The sequence below is a fragment of the Pyrus communis genome, chromosome 5 (assembly GCF_963583255.1).
Source record: "Pyrus communis chromosome 5, drPyrComm1.1, whole genome shotgun sequence".
Classification (NCBI taxonomy): Eukaryota; Viridiplantae; Streptophyta; class Magnoliopsida; order Rosales; family Rosaceae; genus Pyrus; species Pyrus communis.
Window position 1 is genome coordinate 4,343,368 of NC_084807.1, and position 22,280 is coordinate 4,365,647.

At 38.0% G+C, this 22,280-nt stretch overlaps 4 protein-coding genes across 4 annotated transcripts; 2 read left to right on the plus strand and 2 right to left on the minus strand.

Moving 5' to 3' along the window:
• Positions 1-400: 400 nt before the first annotated feature.
• Positions 401-2,042, minus strand: LOC137733601 (squamosa promoter-binding-like protein 12). The gene is made up of 3 exons (XM_068472731.1): positions 1,838-2,042; positions 1,265-1,739; positions 401-623 (listed from the first exon to the last, which is right to left on the minus strand). Exons 1-3 carry the CDS (start codon positions 2,025-2,027, stop codon positions 401-403), a joined length of 888 nt encoding a protein of 295 aa, XP_068328832.1. The 5' UTR covers positions 2,028-2,042.
• Positions 2,043-4,733: 2,691 nt separating this feature from the next.
• On the plus strand, positions 4,734-12,044 carry LOC137734155 (probable aspartyl aminopeptidase). Its single transcript, XM_068473460.1, has 11 exons — positions 4,734-4,992; positions 5,076-5,166; positions 5,618-5,753; positions 6,130-6,402; positions 7,596-7,743; positions 8,563-8,802; positions 9,418-9,550; positions 10,172-10,353; positions 10,906-11,018; positions 11,414-11,518; positions 11,717-12,044. The coding sequence occupies exons 1-11, from the start codon at positions 4,828-4,830 to the stop codon at positions 11,718-11,720; spliced, it is 1,590 nt and encodes a 529-aa protein (XP_068329561.1). The 5' UTR covers positions 4,734-4,827; the 3' UTR covers positions 11,721-12,044.
• Positions 12,045-13,365: 1,321 nt separating this feature from the next.
• On the plus strand, positions 13,366-15,623 carry LOC137733709 (rRNA-processing protein fcf2-like). Its single transcript, XM_068472867.1, has 6 exons — positions 13,366-13,520; positions 13,693-13,962; positions 14,089-14,149; positions 14,870-14,938; positions 15,034-15,149; positions 15,229-15,623. The coding sequence occupies exons 2-6, from the start codon at positions 13,733-13,735 to the stop codon at positions 15,335-15,337; spliced, it is 585 nt and encodes a 194-aa protein (XP_068328968.1). The 5' UTR covers positions 13,366-13,520; positions 13,693-13,732; the 3' UTR covers positions 15,338-15,623.
• Positions 15,624-15,725: 102 nt separating this feature from the next.
• LOC137733708 (uncharacterized) lies at positions 15,726-21,367 on the minus strand. The gene is made up of 5 exons (XM_068472866.1): positions 20,809-21,367; positions 19,200-19,905; positions 17,814-18,183; positions 16,383-16,770; positions 15,726-16,149 (listed from the first exon to the last, which is right to left on the minus strand). The coding sequence occupies exons 1-4, from the start codon at positions 21,053-21,055 to the stop codon at positions 16,720-16,722; spliced, it is 1,374 nt and encodes a 457-aa protein (XP_068328967.1). The 5' UTR covers positions 21,056-21,367; the 3' UTR covers positions 15,726-16,149; positions 16,383-16,719.
• Between the last annotated feature and the right edge of the window lie 913 nt (positions 21,368-22,280).

Here is a 22,280-nt window from a genome sequence, read left to right on the forward strand (position 1 = left end):
TACTTTTAATAAGAAGAATGCAAGACCGTCTAATTTACAAGTAAGGAATAATAGACTTGACTTGTTACTTTTCAAATTAGAGGTAATATTTAATATTTTTGTTGTTGTTAATTTTAATTGTGACAGGCGAAGAAAGTTACAAAAAAAAAAAGAATGGTATAACTCTACCAACTTCCCAACCTAAATACTTCAATCTTGCCAATGTAAGTTATAATATTACATTCCTTGCTTTATTTTCTTAACACAACTACCAACCTGCACATATATTATCAGGTATAGTTGTTTAATACTTACATTTGCAGTTTCATCCACCTCAAAATTTTGTTCAACCAACCATCACCAGAGGCCCTAGAGGGGGCACTTCCATTACACCAAATGTGTCAAGGACACCAATTACATGTCAAATAGAGACAAGACCAATTGGCACCAAAACTTCTTCACAAGCAAACTGGCCTCTGATGCCACAAATAGTCCTATACTCTAATATGTCTAGGCCTAGAGAAGGCACTTTCATTATACCAAATGTGACAAGGCCAAGTGCAACCCCAACTTCTTTGCAAGCTAGGCTTCCAATGCCGCAAGCAGTCCCATGCTCTAGTATGTACATGCCTAGCATATACAGGCTAAGCATACAAACTACACCTTCAACTTTAAGTACGTCTGGAACTTCACATTCATGGAAACCACTTAGCAAAGCTGTTTATACAACAAAAACAACTAAAAGTTCAAAGAAAAAGAATATTTGATTGTAATTTGAGTTCTTTTTAGTTTTTCTTTGGCAGTAGGGATTCTGTTAAGTTTTATCTATGTGATGAGAAAGACCATGTAGTACTTATTTTTGGTGGAGTTCAAAGGAACTTCATTTTAAACTGTTTGGATTAAAGCATGGGTTTTATTTTTTACATTTACAAAAGCTTGGAATTAGTTTTCTTTGTGATCTTGCTAGAGTTCAATTTGAAGTTGCTTTTTGTTTTCGTTTGTGCATATAGGAATATACTTGTGATCAAGTTTATGTGCAGATTTAATTGGAACAAATGTAGGGCTGGGCACGGGCCGGGCCGGGCCCAATTTTGAAGGGACCGGACCGGACCTAAGTTCAAAGAGAACGGGCCAGGCCGGACCGGGGATTACATTTTTTAATATAAGAACCGGACATTACCCGACCCAGTTGGAACGGGCCGGTTCGGGCCGGGTCCACGGGTCCCTTTTTTTTTTTTTTTTTTGGTTGTTTGAAAGAAAAAAAAAATTGTACAGAACTAAATACAAAGTTAAGTCTGAATTCCCGCTTGTCTGAGGTGGGCTTGATTTATGAGAATCACGCTGCATCCATGAAGGAAAACCAAGAGATGCAGTGCCTGGACTTGCAGGAACATGAGAATTCCCTAGGTTCTCTACATAGTCCTGTGAATCATCGTATGTATTGTTTAAATCAATGTCATTTAACTGGAACCTTCTACTTGCAGCTTCCGGTGTAACTGATTTGGATTCAGAACTGTCTCTTGACGCAGGTAGTATCGGACAGTGTCCTTTAGACCTTAAAGGGTCCTCAGTATTAACACCAGCATTCATATCTAGAACCTTTCGTGCAGTCTGGACAGATGTCCCACTGTCAAATAAACCTTGAGATCCCTGCAGCAATGTAGATATATTTCTTCCATCAGCCGTACCAGCAACATTGGCTAAGCTCCTCAACAAATGAGATACGACATCCTGATCCTTTGTTTGATCAGAACTACTAGCTGCAATTTATATATGGCATAATATGTGGATTCAAATAAGTCTGAGATAGAATGCTTCACTAAGACAGAAGTGTACAATGAATAAGGCAAGTACTTACAGTGCATATTTGAGAGTATTCTCAGCAAGCTAATCAATAGATAACTGCTTCCGCTTTCATTGTTTAAAGAGCCTCCATTAACTGCAGTATCAGGATGTGCTTTTCTTCTCCTCCTATTATGGCCAGCCAAACGCCTACGGCAACTTCTCTTCCCTTCATCAAACTCTTGAAGAGCATGAAACCTGTCCATGAGTGTTAACCCCGTTACATTTAATTCAACAAAAGAAAACTTCTGCAGAACTCAACAATACCAAAAGAAGATTGATGAACAGCCACGGACAACAAACACATGACAAAAATATTTACACAACCAAACTCTGTATTTCAAGTTAATTCAAGAAAATCGGGGAAATGTTTCAACCAAATAATGAATAACAAGAACATCACACATACAATTTCACCTTAATTTAAGAACTCAACAAAACCCCTAAATCTAGAAAACCCTAATTTCATTTTGAACATAAAAATGTAAACCCAGAGAACTCACTCACCGCAAATCCAACTCACCCCCAACACATTTCAACAGAGAAACCAAACTAAATCCCAAAAGAACAAAAACCCAGCTCCGAAAATCAAATAAAAACAGACCCAGATGACCATTTCAATCAAATCACAACCAAAAAACAAGCAAGATCCATGTGAAAATCGCAGCAAATGAAAGGAAGCAGAAGAAAATATTTACCTTGCTGGGTACACGAGTTGTTCGACTTCATTGTTCGTCCCTTTAAGTTTGTCAGAGGGAGAGAAACTGATTTCCAGAGAGTGAGTCAGGAAAATAGATCGAAGCTTGATGATGATGGCAGCGGACGGAGGGAGGAAGATAGAAGCAAATCAGGATGAGAGAGGTCTGAGTGATGATGGTAGCGGTGGTGTATGGAGCTAGGATGATCGGAGAGAGTTAGGAGGAGAGAGGTCTGAGTGAAATGAGAGGAGTCGGGAGGAGAGTTCGAGAAGACTAGGAAGAGGAAACAATTTCTTCTATTATTCATTCTAGAAACGGGCCGGGCCGGGGGCCCGTCCACTTCTATTTCAAGATCCGCCCCGCCCCGTTAATATGGTATACCCGAACCGCCCCATCCCGTTTTGTGTTTAGAAATTTTGGACCCGGCCCTTACCCGCCCCAAACAACGGGTACCCGCCCCTACCCGCGGGTCCAGGACCCGTTTGCCCAGCCCTAAACAAATGTAGTCTCATTTATATTGAAAGTGAACAAGAAAACAATAATCTCATATTTAAATTTTAAATGAATGACTTTCTCAATTTATGTAATTGCGACCAAGTTTAGTGAGTGTACAATAAAATTACGTTTCTGTCCTCTCATGTGCCAAACACATGTCAATTTTAACTGTCTTTTAGCTGATTGTCTTGAATTGGCTAATTGATATAAACACAAGGACCAATTTGGCCAAATTAAAAACACATGAACTAAATTGGTTGATTGAGTAAAATACAAGGACCATGTTGACATTTAATCGAAAAGGAATGAACATGGGACTTGGAAAACCTTCAAATACATTCAAAGGAATAAGGCCATCTCCAGCCGAAGGGTCCAGATGGCTGAAAATAGCCTAAAAACCGTCTTCAACTGTGTTAAAAAATTAATAACTTACAAAATAAAAAATTTCACCACTTATATAAAAACACGTCATGTACCTCCTATGTTCCAGTCATAATTAAAATTTTCTTACTCACAACAACGAGAACATCATTGACATTTTCTTTCTTGGGAAACACTAATCGACTGCCACCAGAGAGAGCTGAAACCCCCTTTGCAGCAAGAGCATTAAAGATTAAGAGATCTTTTTTTTTTTTTTTTTTTTTTTTAATGGAGATTAGTTAGAGCAACTCCAGCATGAGAAGGCCCCTTAGGGCAATTTCCTATTCAATCCCCTCCAATGAATAGTAATTACCTTTCATGAATAGTAATTTCATTTTGCATCTCCACCTCTAAACTGAATAGATATGGCAATAGGCAGTAAAATATTAGTATTTTTTATTTTATAAAAAATAAAAAATAATTTTATTTGTAATTTCGGATAGGATTTTTAATTGATCTCGTTGAACCACGTGTCATTAAATAAGAAATTACAACCCAAAATATTTGAGAAAATATAAATTTGCGGTGTAAGTTGGAAGATAATGATAACATATTTAGAGAAAAATTAAATCAATTTTTTTATTAATATTTTTTATTTTTTATTAATATTAAAACGTGGATCATTCTGACGTTGTCCAAGCATCACACAACCTTAGTCTCTCAGGCCACCAATTCGAGCCGGACCTCTCACTTGCCCACCCCCCCCTCTCCCTCCCTTCAGTCCACACGCCCACATTGGTTGAGGCTTGCAGCTCTAGCAACTGGGTTGGAAAAATGGCCGGTCCATCAGGCTACTCTTCCCGCTGGAATTGCTCTTATGAACTTACATCATATCAAACTTTAATGACACAAATATTTATTTTTAAATTACATTTCATAACTTATTTTTATAAAATATTGATCAAATTGAAAATATTCGAGCCTTCTAAAGGCTGGTTTGGTATTGCTGTGCTTTGAAAAAAAGCTGTTTCTGCTGTGCTGTGAGAATAAGCAGCTGTGAAATAAAGCAGCAGAGTGTTTGGTAAACTTTTTTGTAAAAGTGCTTTTGAAAAAAAAAAAGCAGTATTAGAGTGTTTGGTAAACTTTTATGTAAAACAGATGTGAAAAAAAACCAGTTTTTCAAAGCTAGGTTTTGCAGCTTCTTGTTTTTGGCTTTTTTTCATCCAAAACTGTGAAAAAAAGCTGAAGCTGAGTGTTTACCAAACATAAAAACAGCTCCCAGCTTTTTTTAATAGCAGCTTTTTTCAGAATCACCTCAGTACCCAACCAGGTCTAAGTTTAGGAGTTTAGGAGGTTAATAATTGTTGGATAAATCGAACTAAAAAAGTTGCACACGCTCACTCACAGGGACTCGCAGTCGCAGAGAGAGTAGAATACCAGAAGAAGTTGAGAAATGGCAGCGATAACTCGATTGCAGCAAATGCAACTCCCCCACTCTCCTCTCACGGTCAAGCCTTCCGTACTGTTCCCCAACCCCAACCAGCTCCGCCGCTCACGTCCCCGCACTTTCTCCACCGGTCCTATCCTCTGCTCCTCCAACTCCCCTCATCTCCCTCAGGTCCTCTCCCTCTCTCCATAATTGATACCTCTGACGTGCAATCTGTATGTATTTGATTTTGTCTTGTATGTGGTGTTGGTCAGAGCTCGGTTTCTGCGGCGGGAGCGAATACCTCAATCGTTGGGGATCTGCTCGACTACCTCAACGAGTCTTGGACTCACTTTCATGCTACCGGTACTCATCACTCTTATCATTTTATGTTGTTTTTTTAGTGCGTGTGTATTTTCTGTTGAAATTTTTCGTAAGAATCCGTTTGGTTACTGGGAAAATCAGGGGAAGGAAGGGAAAGGAATTGAACAATATGAACTCCGTGGCATTTTCTTTTGCATCTGCTAGGATATGGATAATAAGAAAAACTGATCTTTAGAATATGTTTCCGAGATTCAAAGCTTAGTTAGGTAATATTTCCTTTTGAATTCAAACAATCGCAATGTGCTCAAAAGCAAAGCAAATTCATCCACTTCGAGGCTAAACCCCGAGGGCTTAAATATGACTTAACTTTAAATTGTTAACTTTGATCCAATTATGAGGCCAATGAATACTTATGTATGAAGAAAGAGGTGCTGAATTGGTTACATGTATGGTCTTAGTTTTGTTCTAATTTAGGATTTGGTCTTCTTTGCAGCTGAAGCGAAAAGACAACTAATTGCTGCTGGTTTTCATTTGCTGAGTGAGAATGATGAGTGGAACCTGAAGCCTGGTGGCCGCTACTTCTTTACACGGAATATGTCTTGTTTGGTTGCGTTTGCTGTTGGAGAGAAGTGAGTGAAACAGATCTATCAGTTGAAAAATAGGATGATGGATTTAGAATCATCAGCAACTATGCATTACTACTAACCTAATGGAGTATGTGACCAGTTACAGTTGGGTGACATGGGTTTACAAATTGTGTAACCTTTGTTATTGAATTCTGGATATTTGTGTCACCATCATTTTCTTTTGACATAGATTTACCGCATATATTGAATTATCTTTATGGTAATAAAATCTCTGTAATGCCTGTTATTTTGTTTATTGCTTTGTATACAGCTCAAGTCATTCCTTCTTTCTTTTTTTAATTTTTTTTATTGTTAGGTTTGTATTTGTAGTTCTACCTGATTGGCACTTGTTAATCAAAAGTTATTCTTAGTTCTTCAGGTATAGTGTTGGTAGTGGTTTCCATGTGATTGCTGCACACACAGACAGTCCGTGTCTAAAATTAAAGCCAAGATCTGCATCATCCAAGTCTGGTTATCAAATGATCAATGTGCAGACATATGGAGGTGGTCTCTGGCATACTTGGTTTGATAGAGACCTAAGTGTGGCAGGCAGGGTGATATTGAGAGGCAGTAAGGGCTCCTTTTTGCATAAGCTTGTCAAAGTGAAGCGACCTCTGTTACGAATACCGACACTGGCCATTCACCTTGACCGGTTAGAAAATGCTCCTGTAATGCGTAGTTCTTTTGAGTTATTTATTTATTTATTTTTAATTTTTTTAATTTTTAATTTTTTACCAAAAAGTACCTTTACTTGGTTCAATGAAAATGTGAACACTGTATATGAATGATGAAGACCTTATTGATCAAGAATTGTAGATGCTAGAGTCCAGTTAGATTGAATTTTAAGGTGGAGTCAATATAGGGTGCTCCACGAGATGGGTACAAAGTTAGCAGATTAATTGGACTGACTTGTCTGTTCAGAAAGGTTTTGTTTCTCTGAAGAAAAGTTAAGCTTTGCAATTGTTAATTTTGTTAAAATGTAATTTGGTAAACTGAATTTATATTTGTGTCTGAAGGGGGATTCTTTGATCAAGAGGAAGATAAGAGGAAAGGTTAACCTTGAAGGAAATGTGCTGTATATGAATTTATTAGATTGAATGTATTAACTGGAGTGTGAGACAACATTCTGGAACAAAAGCTTATGTTTTCATGCACAAAAGCTCATTGAATGTTGATAAAGGTTATTGATACATTAATAACACTGCTCTGTGAAAGACTATCTATGTTGGTGATCATAGATGTATTATCTATTACTTTAATTTGTTTAACTTAGCAATTGAATATATAATCTAAGTAAATGTCCCTATACTACTAAGATAGTAGTTTTCCAGTTTCTGAGAGGATCTATGATTGCAAAGGAGGGTAAAAATGTTAGTATATATGATCGTGAAAGATAAATATTTGAAGCTTATACTTATAACTGAAAGCTTCCATGTGCTTTAAATTGAGATTTCAAGTTCTCAGTTATGGCAGGGCTGCCCCTTAGCATTTAGGAGCACTCCAAAAAGTTATACCTGTTAATGAAGTCATGCTTTTGTTAGTTATCAAATATTCATATGTCATCTTGTTATAGTGAATGGCTATATAGGGCAGGTTTTTTAAGAGAATGCTATATGTATGCATACATTTGAACAAATAAATTTTTATTGGTTTAAGTTTTGAGGTGCGACAAGCTTGTACAATTTGACAATTGGTAGACAGTTCAATAACTTAGTTTCTAAGTAGTTATAGTTGAAGCTGCATCGTGTTTCATAACTATTAAGTAGTGTGTGACTTGTCTTAAGGCTTTCTAATAGAGCCAGTTGTTGTGCAGATCATCTCATTGTTTTTCGTTTGCTTGTTTAGCACAGTAAACAAGGATGGATTTAAACCGAATATAGAGACTCAACTTATTCCTTTACTGGCATCCAAACTAGATGAAGCATCTCTGGAGACAAAAGAGAAAAGTACCACAGCATCTTCAAAAGCTGATCATCATCCTTTGCTCATGCAGGTATTTGTTTGGTGTTCCACAATTAGTTGGTAAAGCTTCTAAAGTATCTTTGAAAAGTATAAGCTGGGATATTCTATCTGTTAGTGTTTGCGGCTTGGGAATATGCGAGCTTGCCCTTTCCTTGTATCTTCTGTAATGTGACTATAATTGAAAAATGAAAAAATCTTATTTATGTCAATCTAAAAGACTAGAAGCATATTGTTTCACAAAATTCACTTGTATATTCAATAAAATAATTAAAAGATAGAAATTGAAATGAGAAAAAGCGAGCAGTACTCCAATGCTTATGAGAGTTGTATCATCAGTGCTTCTGCGGTTACCTCTATCATTTTTGGGTATGAATGGTAGAGTATAGAGGTAAATTTGCAATGGGAAATTTGCAGGAAAATTACTATATTCATAGCAATGTCACTGGTGTTAGCACTGGGAACGCATTCTTATTTATCTGTTGTATGCAACTGTTAGAGGTAATAGACTTTCTTGTCAATTTAGGATAATATATTCAATCTATATCACTCTCTAATCTCTGTGAGTAGATATCCTAATCAGCAATTACCGTGGCACTAAATAAAAGTGGTCTTTATATACAAAGAAAATTAGAAGATGTGAAATTATCATGTTCGTTATAGTATATGGGCATTCCCATATCAAATAACCAGATGATCCGGTTTCCATTTTTGACTTATACACAAGTGAATTCTGTTTCTATGTAACATTGTAACTTTTCAAGTTATCCATTTTTGTGATCACTGTTAAAGTAATGGTGCACTTGTTTTGGGTGTAAAACACTTTTTATTGAATTACAGCTGTGGTTTTCAGGTTTTATCAGATGAGCTCAATTGTAACATAGATGACATAGTGAGTATTGAGTTGAATATTTGTGATACCCAACCGAGCTGCCTTGGAGGTGGAAACGATGAATTTATTTTTTCAGGAAGGTTGGATAATCTGGCCTCGAGTTACTGTGCGTTAAGGGCTCTCATTGATTCATGTGAATCACCTGGTGGTATATCAAGTGAACATGCTGTACGGATGGTTGCTTTATTTGACAATGAAGAGGTATTTCCTTCATCAGAAATTCTTGCAGCATGAATTTTCCCTTATCCCGATCCCATATTTTTATTTGTTACTTGAAGTACTGAAGTTCTGTATTCATATGCTTCTAGGGATAGTTTGCGTGCCTCACATATTCTCCTTTTCCAAAACTAGATTTTCATTATCTAATATCCGTGACGATGTAAAATTACGTGAATGACTATAAACACTATTAGTTATACCATGTGGAGTGGACCCTACAAGGGTGTCACACACACTGAGAGGTAGAGTCTGTTTCTTGCAATGCCCCTCAATGTCATTGATCACATTTAACTTTACTGTGTGGCTGATGTTTTCAACAGCCTGCGATTATCTGCAACACTCATGCCATCCTGAAAATTAAAATTCGTGCTTGCATGTGTGTTGCATGACCACACATTCTACACTCTACAGAAATAGAGTAATTACTTTCTGTTGTAGAGTTTCAACAATTGAATCATTTTATGATGGTTCTTATTTCCACAAGGAACATCCCCTTCTTACTCATGTTGCATTTATAGTGATGGTAATCTTTCGTGTGCATTTTCTCTTGCCTTTTTGGCCAGTTCACAGATTCTATCTTCAACTCTTCTTGTTTAGGTTGGTTCAGGTTCAATTCAGGGGGCTGGTGCACCAACGATGTTTCAGGCTATGAGACGTATAATTAGTTGCTTAGCTGAAAAATATGTTGGTGAATGTGCTTTTGAGCGTGCAATTCGCCAATCATTTCTTGGTAAGTTTGAGTCACACCTTTATGAGTTTTTCCCACTGAACCTTTAATAATTCTCTCTCTCTCTCTCTCTCTCTTAAAAAATTATCTTGAATTTTATTTTTCATTTAGCTCTAAAATGTCTATTGCACATTCAAAAGACGAATGGAAAAATGTCCATGCCATGAAAATATCTTGCAATTCACTTTTCATTTAGCTTTACATTTTGGTTTATGGATTCAAAACACGGAACGGTTTTGAGATTCCATTCCTATATTTTGCAAGCACATTCTCAGGAATCTGATAACTGTTATGTGTGCACGCTTAAGGGGTACTTCCTGGTTACCATTTCCCACTGTTACCAAACACGTGAATGATAGCCTTTTTGTTCTCTTCGCCCAAAATAGACATGGGAGTTGCAATCCTAAGCAACACACTATGCGAAGAAAATAAACTGTAAAGGGAATTACAAAATCTCTAACTGTATGTTTTTCGATAAAGGGTTTACGGTTTTGAATCAGAGACTGTATTATAGCTAATTTTATTCTTGTGACCAGGATATAACTTCTTTTTATTAATTTCTTTGTTCTTAGGTAATGTATCAACATAATCTCTAAGTGTATATTTGGGATGCTTTCTTAATAGTGTCTGCAGACATGGCTCATGGAGTACACCCAAATTTCATGGACAAGCATGAAGAACACCATCGTCCTGAAATGCAAAAAGGTCTAGTTATCAAGCATAATGCAAACCAGCGCTATGCTACTAGTGGGGTCACATCTTTTATTTTCAAGGAAATTGGCAAAATCCATAACCTTCCAACTCAGGTATTTACTGTTGGACACCCAGTTTGATTAATCCATTTGACAATCTTGCATTAAATAAGTCATTAAGTAGGAATCCCATGCTTTAAATAAGTTGAATAGAGTAGGTTCCCCTTTCCTTGGAAACCGACCTTATGTTCTGTGCTATTCATGTATTATACTAACATCTTCATGGAGAGAAATTTATCTCTTTTCCTTTACTAATGACCGAAACAGGATTACTTTCTGAATGTTTATATATTGCTCACTTGTTACATAAAAAAACTGAAATCCAAGCCACAAAGAAACTCCGAAGTTAGTAATTCGTGTTAAAAAAAAATAAGAATTTTCTTCCCTATTCAATTTAATGTCTCCTTTATGAGATAGCATCATAGATCAGATGCATCACTCTAAAGATAAATCAGTCCTTTTTTGGAATTCAATTTAAAGCATATTGTCGTGAGAAAAAATTGATGTCACATGTCTCATTGATTATCTTTGACATTCTTTACTTCAGAATCTCAGATAACAATAACTTAGCTCATAGCTTTTACTTGCTCTATTATTTCTCTTAAGGAATTTGTGGTGAGAAACGATATGGGATGTGGATCTACCATAGGTCCCATACTAGCTTCAGGGGCTGGCATTCGTACTGTCGATTGTGGCATTCCTCAGCTTTCTATGCACAGGTATCGTGTCGCAAATCAACATAAATCTCAAAATTTTGATGCCAACTGATATTTTTAATTATGAAGATCATATTTTCATAATTGATCTCACTCCCGAGCTTCATTTATTTCATATTTTCATGTCGTGGCATATCGTTGGACGACTCTAGTAAAGTGAGCCTCTCTCTAACCGTCTAATGAAAAAAATGCAGCTGATAGTAAAGTGAAATAATATGTTTCATTAACTATCTTAATAGTGCTTAAATTATTAAGCATTTTGATAATCTAACTGATAGTTTTCAATAAAAGAGAGGCTAATATTGTACGTTTATGTATTAGCACTCCTTTATAGGTTGAAATATAATGCGTCATGAGTTATCACTGTTGGTTTTGTTTATTTTCATCTCTAACTGCAGTGTGAGAGAGATTTGCGGGAAGGAAGATATCGATATTGCATACAAATACTTCAAGGCATTCTACCAAACTTTCTCAAGCATAGACAGGAAGCTGGATGTAGATTCGTAAGTCGCCTTTTATTACTCTGTTGAATTTATTATTCTATCATCTGTTTGTGCGTGGGCTGAGACAGACAGAGCCTGAATAAATTCCTTCGTTTGAAAAGTTTACTTTTCATCACATAATTTTCAATGCAAAAGCAAAATTTGTTCGAGATGGGCTAGGTAACAAGAACTTCTTTCTTTTTTTTTTGGGGGGGAAAGGTAACAAAAACTGCAACAGTTGGAGGGGGGATTATTTCTGCTAGGCAAATGTGTGCCTGGCTAACCCTTATTGCAACCGATGGATCCGAGGAAGCAGAACGAACATCAACATCGGCATTCGGGCTTGGTTTTGAGTTGCCTCTAGAGAGTTTCTGCTTGAGCTCCGAACAAAGCCTGATTCTCTTTGTTGGATTATGCCAGTTTTGCAAGTACATGTGCAAGTTGAGCTTCTCCATACCGATTTGCTCCCATTGTCCCCGAAACAATAAACAGATCGTTAATGTCAAGTATTTATGATAGGCAAATGACACTACTTTTCGGTTTCTCATTTGCGCTGCGAGTATACGAAATAACGTTCTGAATGAGCTGCGTACATTGAACTGGATACCAAAACCGAAACCAATTTCGTACCAAGCCACGTCAGTTGGTTTGTGTTTTTCCGGTTACCAAAATCGAACCAAGCCACGCCAATTTCGAACCAAAATCGAAATTAGCTACCATTTCATCCTCCATGACCAATTTTCAATAAAATTGTACTATCCGTAATCTAGTGTAACCAAATTCACGCGTGTTATTAAGCGTGTATTACTCAAGTAAAACAACGAGAATTTGAGGGTCACATCTCTTACAACTGCTTGTTGGTAGTCACAACCAACGTTCTTGTAAGTTCATATAATACATAGAGAGCTGTCTTTGGATGCGACATTATGGCACACCAATGCAACTCAGACGGCGTCTAAGTTCTAAATCCTAGCTTTCACAATATCATGCATAGATTGCGGACAATTTCACACCTGAGTCCCTCCTAGCCCTAGGCGTGAGAAAAAAAATAAAAATGGAAAATCCCGAACCGGCCCCTTCCAGTCCCAAAACCGAACCGAAAATTGCCCGACCTGAAGCCAAACCGATCCCAAAATTTTCGTTTTGGGATTGAGGCTCCTCTATGTAATCAGTTGGGAATCCCGAACCGAACCAAATATCAACATATTTTATTGTCTAGAGGGAATTAAGCTTGCTTGTTTTTTAGTACAAGTAGCTACCAGGTTTGCTATGACTTTTTATTATTGTCCAACCATTACAGACGTCTTTGCTTCTGTTCAATATATAATGACTGAAGCTAATTTTGGTTGGTTAATCCGATCAATTCATTGATGGTCGCGTCTGATTAGCTAGTTGGTGAGGCAATAGCTTACCAAGTTGATGATCAGTAGCTGGTTCGAGAGGATGATCAGCCACACTGGGATCGAGACAAGGTCTAGACTCCTAGGGTAGGCAGCAGTGGGGAATATATATATATATATATATATATATATATATATATATATTTGTTTATTTGTTTATTTATAATTTATAATTTAAAAATTACTTAAACCGTTGGATTGGTTAAGATTTAATCTCAACCGTCCATCGCAAATTAGCCCTATCCCAGACTCTCCTCATCTCATTAACTCTCGATATATATATATATATATATATATATATATATATATATATATATATATTTTTTTTTTTTTGTTTATTTGTTTATTTATAATTTATAATTTAAAAATTACTTGAACCGTTGGATTGGTTAAGATTTAATCTCAACCGTCCATCGCAAATTAGCTCTATCCCAGACTCCTCATCTCATTAACTCTCGATCTCTCCAACACTCCAACCCTCTCGTCTCTCTCGAATCCGTGGCGGCGCTGCTCCGTCCACGTTCTCCGACGGGACTCCGGCCAGCCACAAGCAAGCCACACACAGAGACAAGCACACGCACCCTGCTAGGCCTCTTCTTCGTCTTTCGAGTCCCAAAATCCAGGTAAGGTTTTCTGGTTTAGGGCGGCCTTCACTTTTCGGTATGGTTTTTTTGTTCTTTTCGTTTGCAGTCAATAAATGGACGTTAGTTTCTGGGTATCTTCTTCTCTTCTCTGAATTTTTCAAGGAATTAAAACTGCTTTATGCGTATCAGCTTATGCATGTAATTTCCGTAGGTGCTCTTTCGAGTTTCGGTTCCATAAATTGCGTTCTAGAATGGCTAAAAGCAAGGCGGCGATTGGGCTCTCGTGGGAGCCAAAGTTGCCGGCTTTTTCATCGGCCTCCAAAAATCGAGGTGGGTCTGGCTCCAAACCTCGCCCCGAAGCTAATCCGCTTTGGAAACCCAGCACGCAGCTTGTCGATGGCCTCTTCGTTCCGCCGAATGACCCGGTAAAGCGGAACAAATTGGCCAAGAAGCAGATCAAAGACACTGCTGGAACAAGCTGGTATGTTATCAGCTCAATTCACTCTGCTTCCTTTTAGTCTTGGGTTTTGTTAGATTCCCCTATATCATTGGCCGGCGATTGAAATTCATATTCTTTTTGGTGTTTCGTAATGTGTTTCTGATTTAGGTTTGACATGCCTGCACCAACCATGACCCCGGAGTTGCAGAAAGATCTCCAATTACTCAAGGTATGGTAACTTATGTTTTGTTTCTGTTATTTGTTTTCATTGGCACAATGTTGTAGTCCTGTGCATTCCTTGTTTTCTCGGTTTTGGGCTTGCCACGGTATTTGTTTTACTCTTAAGGATCTGTGTTTTCAGAAGTTTTTGTGGTTATAGTTGTAGTTACCATGTCATTGCATCAACCTTGGAAGTAATAAACATCGGACAGTCTTTAAACCCGAGTCTCTAGCATCGAGAATGTGATAAATGCCAATCGAACTTGGAAGTTTGCATTTGACAGTACACTTACTTTGGTATGATTCCAAGTGCTTGTCAAATTGGTTTTAACGAAAAGAACCATCTAAATGCAAGCACATTCTGTAGTGAGTGGTGTTTTTCTTGTCCATCCGCAGACCATATGTTCATCGAAACATTTAAACGAGATGGTAATTCTTTGGAATCTGGAACCCCTTCCAACATTCAGTTATTTTGCATATTTCCATGATTCCTGTTATCATTCAGACCATTTCCGTTCTAAAGCATATCAATTGACATTTATTTGAACCTAGTGGGATATATGCCTGCTCATGCACCATTTTACCGGCTTATTGATTTCGGGTTTATCCATTTGCAAGGATCACTATAATTATAACTTCTGCATTTTACTGTTTCGTTTATTTTTTGGTCTTATGCTTTCGTTGCTGTTAAAAGGAAGTATAGTTGGCTGATTCAATTTTCTAACTGCAGTTAAGGAATGTTATGGATCCAAAGAGACATTACAAAAAGGGTGATGCACAACCGAACAAGTATTTCCAGGTTAGAATATGGTATCACGATAACGTTACAAGAAGCCGTTCGTGGGATGTATTAGTACATTTGACGAGGTTATCTGCCTTGTGGCTGTTTATCAGGTAGGGACAGTGATAGAGTCCCCATTAGATTTCTTCTCGAGCAGACTTACAAAGAAGGAAAGGAAGGTGTCCCTTGCAGAGGAAGTGCTTTCTGATCGCAACCTTGGCAACTACAGGTAATAAGATAGCCAGAGGTTTCTTTCACCGGTTTTATTACTATGATGCTGTTGCTTATTTCGTTGATCCACCATACAGAAAGCGGAAGGTTCGCGAGATAGAAGAGAAAAACCAGCCGGGTGGAAATGAAAAATGGAAGATAAAGGGGAAAGGGTCGTATCAACGTGCAAAGCAAAGAAGGCACTGATACATCTTACCTTGACCAAATTTTTGAGACTCTGGAGAGTTATTGATTTCACACAATCAAAGAAAGATTTTGATCATGTGTACCTTATTTAGTGAGAGTTTCTTGAAAGCTTCTGTTACTGCTTGCCTCTGCTAGGTGTTGGCCTGTAGCATCTGGATCTGATTTCCGTGCTTGCGGGCAGCGAAATTTGACACGCCGTTTTTAGCTTTACGTACCATGTTTTATTGATGATTGTCGAATTGAATAAATCAAACGAAAACAATAACTAGCAGTACGTGAAACGTTTGTGTTTATCATTTTTCCTTATATTTCCTCCTTGACCTGGTGAGGCAAGACTACTACGTAGAATATCCAGAAGAAAGACTGCCAACTTTTATTAGAATAAAAATTGACAGCAATATGGCACTTTTTACTTGTAACGTACCCAGAATTAATTTCAGAATTCAACAGAAACACTAGATCGCACCATGGCAATGGCTCCTCAGAATCTCCCAAGCGAGACATGCAGATACGCGTCGGATTTGTTTTATAATTACTACAACAGATCTTATGAATTTAAATAAACCGTATTAAAAGAAATAACTACAGACCAAAGTGTCGTATGATACGTAACATGATGCAGAATACCTTCTTTTTTTCAACTATAAGATCTTTTTGTCAGAAGAACCTGGATGCAGATCAAACTTCCCAAGGGCATACAAATAATTCCAAAGAATCCTCCTATGCAGACTCCCACTGGCTCTTTTCCGTGCATCAAGACAGCAAAGAGACACGTATCGATGCTGCTTACTCTCTAAACAAGTAACCAAAGCCTGCATAACAAAACCCAAAACAATTTGGTTAAGCTTTAATATCGACATATATACAAATGAGGCGATCCAAGTATAACTCGAGTTGAAAACTGGAAAAATTAACAGCCAATTTGCTAGATCAAAATGTATCCCATCCACTTTCACCAACGGTGCGCCACCACATCTTACACCAGCCAGTGCACAAGCCTTGTTCGCGGTGCATGTGTGCATGTGATAGTATCAGGAGAGCATACCTTCATCCAAGCAGAGACATACTTTCTCAGCTCTGTTCAGATTCTTCTAAATCATCTTCGTCATCATAGGGTCACAAAGCTCTCAAGAGAGCTTGTTTACATATAATTTCCAAACCCATGGAGCTTCTTCATTCATCACAGATGGAAGAAGCTTCCGTTGGAACCAAGGAAGAGGAGAACAGATGATGTCTGTGTCCATAGAAATGAGTCCATCCACTCAAGCCCACCTTGGTTCCCTATGCCTGCACTCCTGCCAACTAAAACACGTGCGGCTCGCAGCCCATTATAATTCATGCTCGACTCCAAGCAGGCAGGGTGCAGGCACAGCCCCTGCCCCTCACCGGGGCCGGGCTAACCCAAAACTTGCATCAGGTTGCTGTTGATGAGACTGTAAAAAGAAATACATAAATAAATAAAACACAAGCACCATATTCCAAGCAGTCAAAACAAGTGAAACATAGTACTTGAGAAGCCTCAGGCAACACACACCAGTTTTTTTTATTTTTTTATTTCATCAAATAAAAATGCACAACGAAAATTGCAATTTAGAATGCAGACTTATGATTCTACTTTAGATGACATTTCCCTTAGTCTAGCAGGAGGAGAAAAATTAAAGAAAATGAAGAAACTTTCTAGTAATAAAACAACAAACTTTTACGTAAGAGGACAGATTTTTGTTCATTCATATAGCTGCCTTAAATTTTACAATTATTTATTTTTTAGCCACTTATATCTATGAACAAATTTTTTTAAGCCCCATATTGAAGCAAAAAATAAATAAAACTTGAATTTTTTTGGGGACTTATTACTAGTTTATCCAGAAACAGCTGAAAAACAAAGAACGACAACTAGAGGTGATAAAAAACCGTTCTTTCTTTTGGTATACAAGGATTTCTACTTCTAAAAAAGGGATAGTAACGGCTAATGCTACACTTTTGGTCGCTAATAACAAGGTGGTACTAAAAATCATATTAAGGGGTGAAGTTCATGGAAAATAAGATTACAAAAAATCAATCAAGCAGAAAAGTGATACATGGAAGAGTACCCATTACATGTGCCAAGAGTACAGAGATAAATAATGATTTGGATCAACAATGATGCAGCACAAAATTATATCGGTGGGACCCATCTTTATTTAGTTGATAAATAATGAGTTGTGTTGTAATTACAGTGAAGTAGATAGGTCAGGTGGAGAGTTATGAATGCAGGATGCAAGAGAACCAACCAAAATATATTATAATGAGAAAGATTCTGTTCAGTGCCCTCAAATCAGAAATGTGCTAATGCAGTAGCAAATTCAAACCACGTTTGGAAAGAGGGGAAATAAAAAGATCAATTTTTTATTTTTTTTCAAAAGAAGTACCTCTTCAACAAGAAGTTGACAAGACTTCTTAATTGACTTTCGAAAAGACAGCTGTTGAATTGCCATACCTGTGAAAAAGATTGGTGAACATGTTCATGAGGATGGACAAAGGGCATTCCAGGGCGCTGACAAGGATACTGGGATGAATGCAGATAAATGCCAGATGTAGATCGTGCACCAACATGATTTGGATTAAATGGAGTGATTATGGTCTCCGGATGACCATACCCAATGCCAGCAGGGGGCGATGGTGGAACCCAAGGCCCAGGTAGGTGTTGTGGAAGAGGACGAGTCTGATGTTCAGTAGAAATCTGAGGCCTGTGTGCAGAACCAAGTTGAGGAAATTCGGTGTTATAGTTCAATGCAGGTGTATACATAGGCTGGATGGTGTATGGGCCACCATTGAACCCAAAGCCAGGATCAAATCTTTGCATGTACCTGCAAAATATTTTACCATAAACTTTCGTTAGCTATAAAATAGAAAAGACCAAATAAACCAGGAGCTACATAACGTGTGCTCAAGAACAATTTTATGGTCAGGGCTACATGGAAATTAGAGGGACTACAACATTACACCTTTAAGTTCTTAATTTGTTGGATTCTATCAACTTGCAGCATTCATTAAGGATTAGTTGGATTTAAGAATTAACATAGCAGGTAAAGTATCAGAAGGCAGATGCTTAAGATTTTGAGCCATGTAACGACCAGATCATCCAAAAATATCATGGTCACAATAAGACCAACTCCAATGGTGGGCTAAAAGCCAAATTACCCCCCAAAATTTCCCCCCAAACCCACTCCAACCCAAGGGGAAAATTTAGGCTAAATGCTAAACCAAGGCCAAATTCCCCCCGAAATTTAGCCCAAAAATCGGAGTGGACTCCACCCAATATTTATCGGAATTTAAATTTTTTTAGATTAAAATGTTCATAAAATTAATTTACGATAGTCTACATATTTATTTAAAAAAAAAATTAATTTAACAAAAAAAATAACCTAAGTTCATTCTTTAATAATCCCGGACTAAAATTTTAGGCTAGAACGGTTGGAGCAGAAAAGTTGTTTCTAGGCTTAAAGCTAAATTTTCCGGGCTAAAATATTTGGCTTTTAGCCCAACCATTGGAGATGGTCTAAAGGACAGGCTTCAATACTGACAACACTAGCAACGCTGATAGGAACCATATTTTCAATAGATAGTTAAGATCATATTTTCTTTTGTTTGTTTAAGAAGAAAACAGAAAGGGACGAGTAGCTTAAGCAAATAGAAAACCATGACCATAAAAATAATTATGAGACGAGATTTTGCCTCCAAACACAAAAAGATGATGGTCCTCGCGTGAATGAAAGGACAGGCTTCAATACTGACAACAGTAACTATTTTGGTAAGGAAAATGATTACCAAACGAATAATAGAGAGAAGAATAAATGGTCATTACAGATACTGAATACCATACCTGTCATAGCTCCTGTCGTAATCAGGGTCTTTACGGTCAATCTCACGATCCCTAAATATAGCTACCCTATTATTTGGTTTGTACCTCCCAATTGGCTCCTTCTCTGGCCTAATTCTAGCTGTTCTACTACTACTTGTTGAAGAATCGATTAAACCCCCACCAGAGTGCAAATCAGAAACACTTGGTAGATCTTCCACCTTTGGCATCACCAAGGGTACATGTTGTGGAGTATCCTGCAGTTTTGGTTCACTTTCTGATTTCCCACTTGAACTACCACTCACATTAATACTAGAGTTAAATATTCGTGCACGAGCCCTGTTATACTCTTCTTTCCGTTCTTCCACACTTTTAGCACTGTTTTCCTTTAACGAATTTGAGTTTGCACTGTTTCCACCCTGTGACCGTTTCTGTGGCCTCTGTTTTATTGCAACCTTAGTAACACCGCTGTCTTCTGACGGTAAATTAACAGGGATGTCTGCAAGGCGAATCAAAGGGAGTCGACACTCAGGAGTTTTGCGGACAATAATTCTGGAACCAGAGCCATCAGGTAAATTATCATCTAATAAAACCATTGACTGAAGCGAATAATGTTGAGCCACACGATGTGCAGCCAAGCGTAAATAAGAAGTGGGCAACTGCTGAAACTCTAGTTGCTGCTGAAGAGGATCACGGATAAACTTCTCCACATCTTGCTCCATTCGTAAAACTGCACAAGAAGATATCTATGAATAGGGTTTACTCTAGTTAATCCAAACAAGACAGCGCATTCTGATGGCATCTAACCAAACATATTATAATAATTATAATAAAATGGCCACGACAGTGACAAAAGATTCCAAGAAAATAAGGTTCACTTCTATTTCATTCGCCAACATCATTGAGCAGTTAATACAGGAAGTTTAACAAATTTCCCTCTTTTTAGTTTTACGGGAATTGACTCACTGAATTCTCTTACAACAAAAAAACCATCCTTCTCCTCCTTCCTTCAACCCTGAGCGACCTAACCAAATTCTTCCATAATCACTCACAAAATTTGTGTCAAACATTCCAATTTGATTAGGTTCGGGATCAGTAAGGTCGGATAAGGTAGATCTGGTAATCACTCTTTCACCTTCAACTACTACTAAACCCTTTTAGGAACTAAAACTAGCTAAATAAAGGAAATCCTCAGGCTCTTTCGATGTGAATGTGGACTAACAGATAAAATAAAATGGAAAAGCATTTCATGTGTTAGAAGACATATTATAACATGTCAATTTCATCTCTATAGCTTTCCGACAAAGTACGAAGGAAGATCAAAACCATAGCGTCTAAAATTATGTGAATGGAAGTGTTCGGCCAGTAGCTTATGACTTTTCCTTATGCCTTCCTTTCTGTTATTCATACAGGCACTTCAAAAGAAAACCTTAACCGCGACAAAAATGGCATGGGCAGAAAATGCAAGCAAATGTGGAACAGGAAGTAAGCTGCATACAACCCACACAAGATTGCAAAACGAAAACTATAACAAAATTAGCCATAAAAAACCCCATTCAGCTTCAATTTCGTGTCGAGTTTTTCTAAGAAGCAAAAACATGAACTTAACTTTAGGGATGTACGCAAAGCTTACTTGATAGGCGCTCCCGAGGGTTTTGCAAGGCCTCGCGAAGGAACTGGTCGACCTGATTGACGGCATCCTCGGAAAAGTTATCAGAAGCGTCAGAAGAAGAGGAAACCAAAGGCGGGACGTCGGTAAGGCTTTGGGGGGGCTTGGAATCCTTGGTGGAGGAAAGCATCAGGCGGTTCAAGGCGTCGTCCAAACCGGCGACCTCCCATGACTCCGGGGCTCCGATATCCTCCGCCACAGAGCCCTCCATGGCCTATCGATCACTACCTCTCTCTCTCTCTCTCTATCCCTCTCTGCGTGTGTAAAATACGCGCAATCGAAAGGGGAAAGAAAATCGAGGTTAGGGTTTGAGGAAGGGTGACAAACAATTCATCGAAGGACGTGTGTGTCCTCTGAGACTGAGATCGAAACCCCAACGAGATTTTGGGGTTTGGATTTCATGTCAGATTGATTGGGCTTTTTCTTTAGGGTTTCGGAACGAGGATTGGGAGAGAGAGAGGGAGAGAGACAACGAATGGAATTGCAGAGAAAGGGAGATAGGTTTGACGATGGATTGTGGGTTTTCGCGAGTGGGTGCGTGGGATTTTCTTTCACACGTCACACGTGCCTCTTTGTTTTGTTTATTTTTTCATAAACTCCTTCGAATAGTGTGTGAACGCTGGGTGGGTTTCAAAATAGAAGTTTTATCGAAAAGCTCACGTTACTGTTCATTTTAACGAAAAATCATATTTTTACACTAAAAAGTCAATTATGATTATTCACTTTTCCCTTTATTTTGTCATTATCATTAAAACTTAAAGTTTTCAAACCCTTTTCATTAGTTTTTCTTTTCAAAATCGAAAAAAAATCGAACTGGATTAAAAAAAAACCGAACTAAATTGAAAAAATTGAAAGAAAATTGAACCGAATAATAATTTCAATTTTGGCTTTCAGTTTTGAAAAAAACCGAATAGAATCGAACCCAACCTCTAGTGAACAGATTTTCCAATCGATATACACCAGTGCAAGGAAGTTTTATTTTAAAATATCTCTCTACTTGTTTAATAACATATAGTATACTTATTCCGGTTACATTGAAAAAATCTTCTGCATAGTCAAATTAAGATCAACTCTGTTCATTTATCGCTAGGTCATGGGACACTTGTCGACATGAGAATGCAGGGGCGGCTAGGCAGCTATGGAGTCCCCATCTCATCCACCCACTACAACCATTTCAGTATCCCTTCATTTTCCTTCACTTGTACTTGTTGCACTTGTTTCTCCATTAAGAGCAAGCCCAGCGTGGGCAGTTGCTCAGGGGACAGGGGAGAGAACAGGGGCCCAAGGCCTCGTGGACCGGCTCCAGTGTGGGCAAGCCCGAGTGAAGGTGGAGGCCCGAGCTCCGGGCCCGTGGAGAATTGTCAGCCCGAGAGCCTGAGGCCCTGTGATGCCAGCGCTGACGTCAGGCTGGCGTCAGGCATTATTAAATTTTTTTT

Bases quoted from the DNA above. Each gene is read 5' to 3' on its own strand.
- LOC137733601 (XM_068472731.1), bottom strand. From the start codon at position 2,027: ATGGACAGGTTTCATGCTCTTCAAGAGTTTGATGAAGGGAAGAGAAGT. The intron at 1,740-1,837 runs GTAAGTACTTGC...TATAAATTGCAG, and splicing joins AATACTCTCAAATATGCACT to CTAGTAGTTCTGATCAAACA. The intron at 624-1,264 runs GTATTTAGTTCT...TTGTATGCTTAG, and splicing joins GGGAATTCAGACTTAACTTT to CCTGTATATGCTAGGCATGT.
- LOC137734155 (XM_068473460.1), top strand. From the start codon at position 4,828: ATGGCAGCGATAACTCGATTGCAGCAAATGCAACTCCCCCACTCTCCT. The intron at 4,993-5,075 runs GTCCTCTCCCTC...GGTGTTGGTCAG, and splicing joins ACTCCCCTCATCTCCCTCAG to AGCTCGGTTTCTGCGGCGGG. The intron at 10,354-10,905 runs GTATTTACTGTT...ATTTCTCTTAAG, and splicing joins TCCATAACCTTCCAACTCAG to GAATTTGTGGTGAGAAACGA.
- LOC137733709 (XM_068472867.1), top strand. From the start codon at position 13,733: ATGGCTAAAAGCAAGGCGGCGATTGGGCTCTCGTGGGAGCCAAAGTTG. The intron at 13,963-14,088 runs GTATGTTATCAG...TTTCTGATTTAG, and splicing joins GACACTGCTGGAACAAGCTG to GTTTGACATGCCTGCACCAA. The intron at 14,939-15,033 runs GTTAGAATATGG...GCTGTTTATCAG, and splicing joins AACCGAACAAGTATTTCCAG to GTAGGGACAGTGATAGAGTC.
- LOC137733708 (XM_068472866.1), bottom strand. From the start codon at position 21,055: ATGGAGGGCTCTGTGGCGGAGGATATCGGAGCCCCGGAGTCATGGGAG. The intron at 19,906-20,808 runs GTAAGCTTTGCG...CTTCTTGTGCAG, and splicing joins CCCTCGGGAGCGCCTATCAA to TTTTACGAATGGAGCAAGAT. The intron at 18,184-19,199 runs GTATGGTATTCA...AATATTTTGCAG, and splicing joins TACGACAGGAGCTATGACAG to GTACATGCAAAGATTTGATC.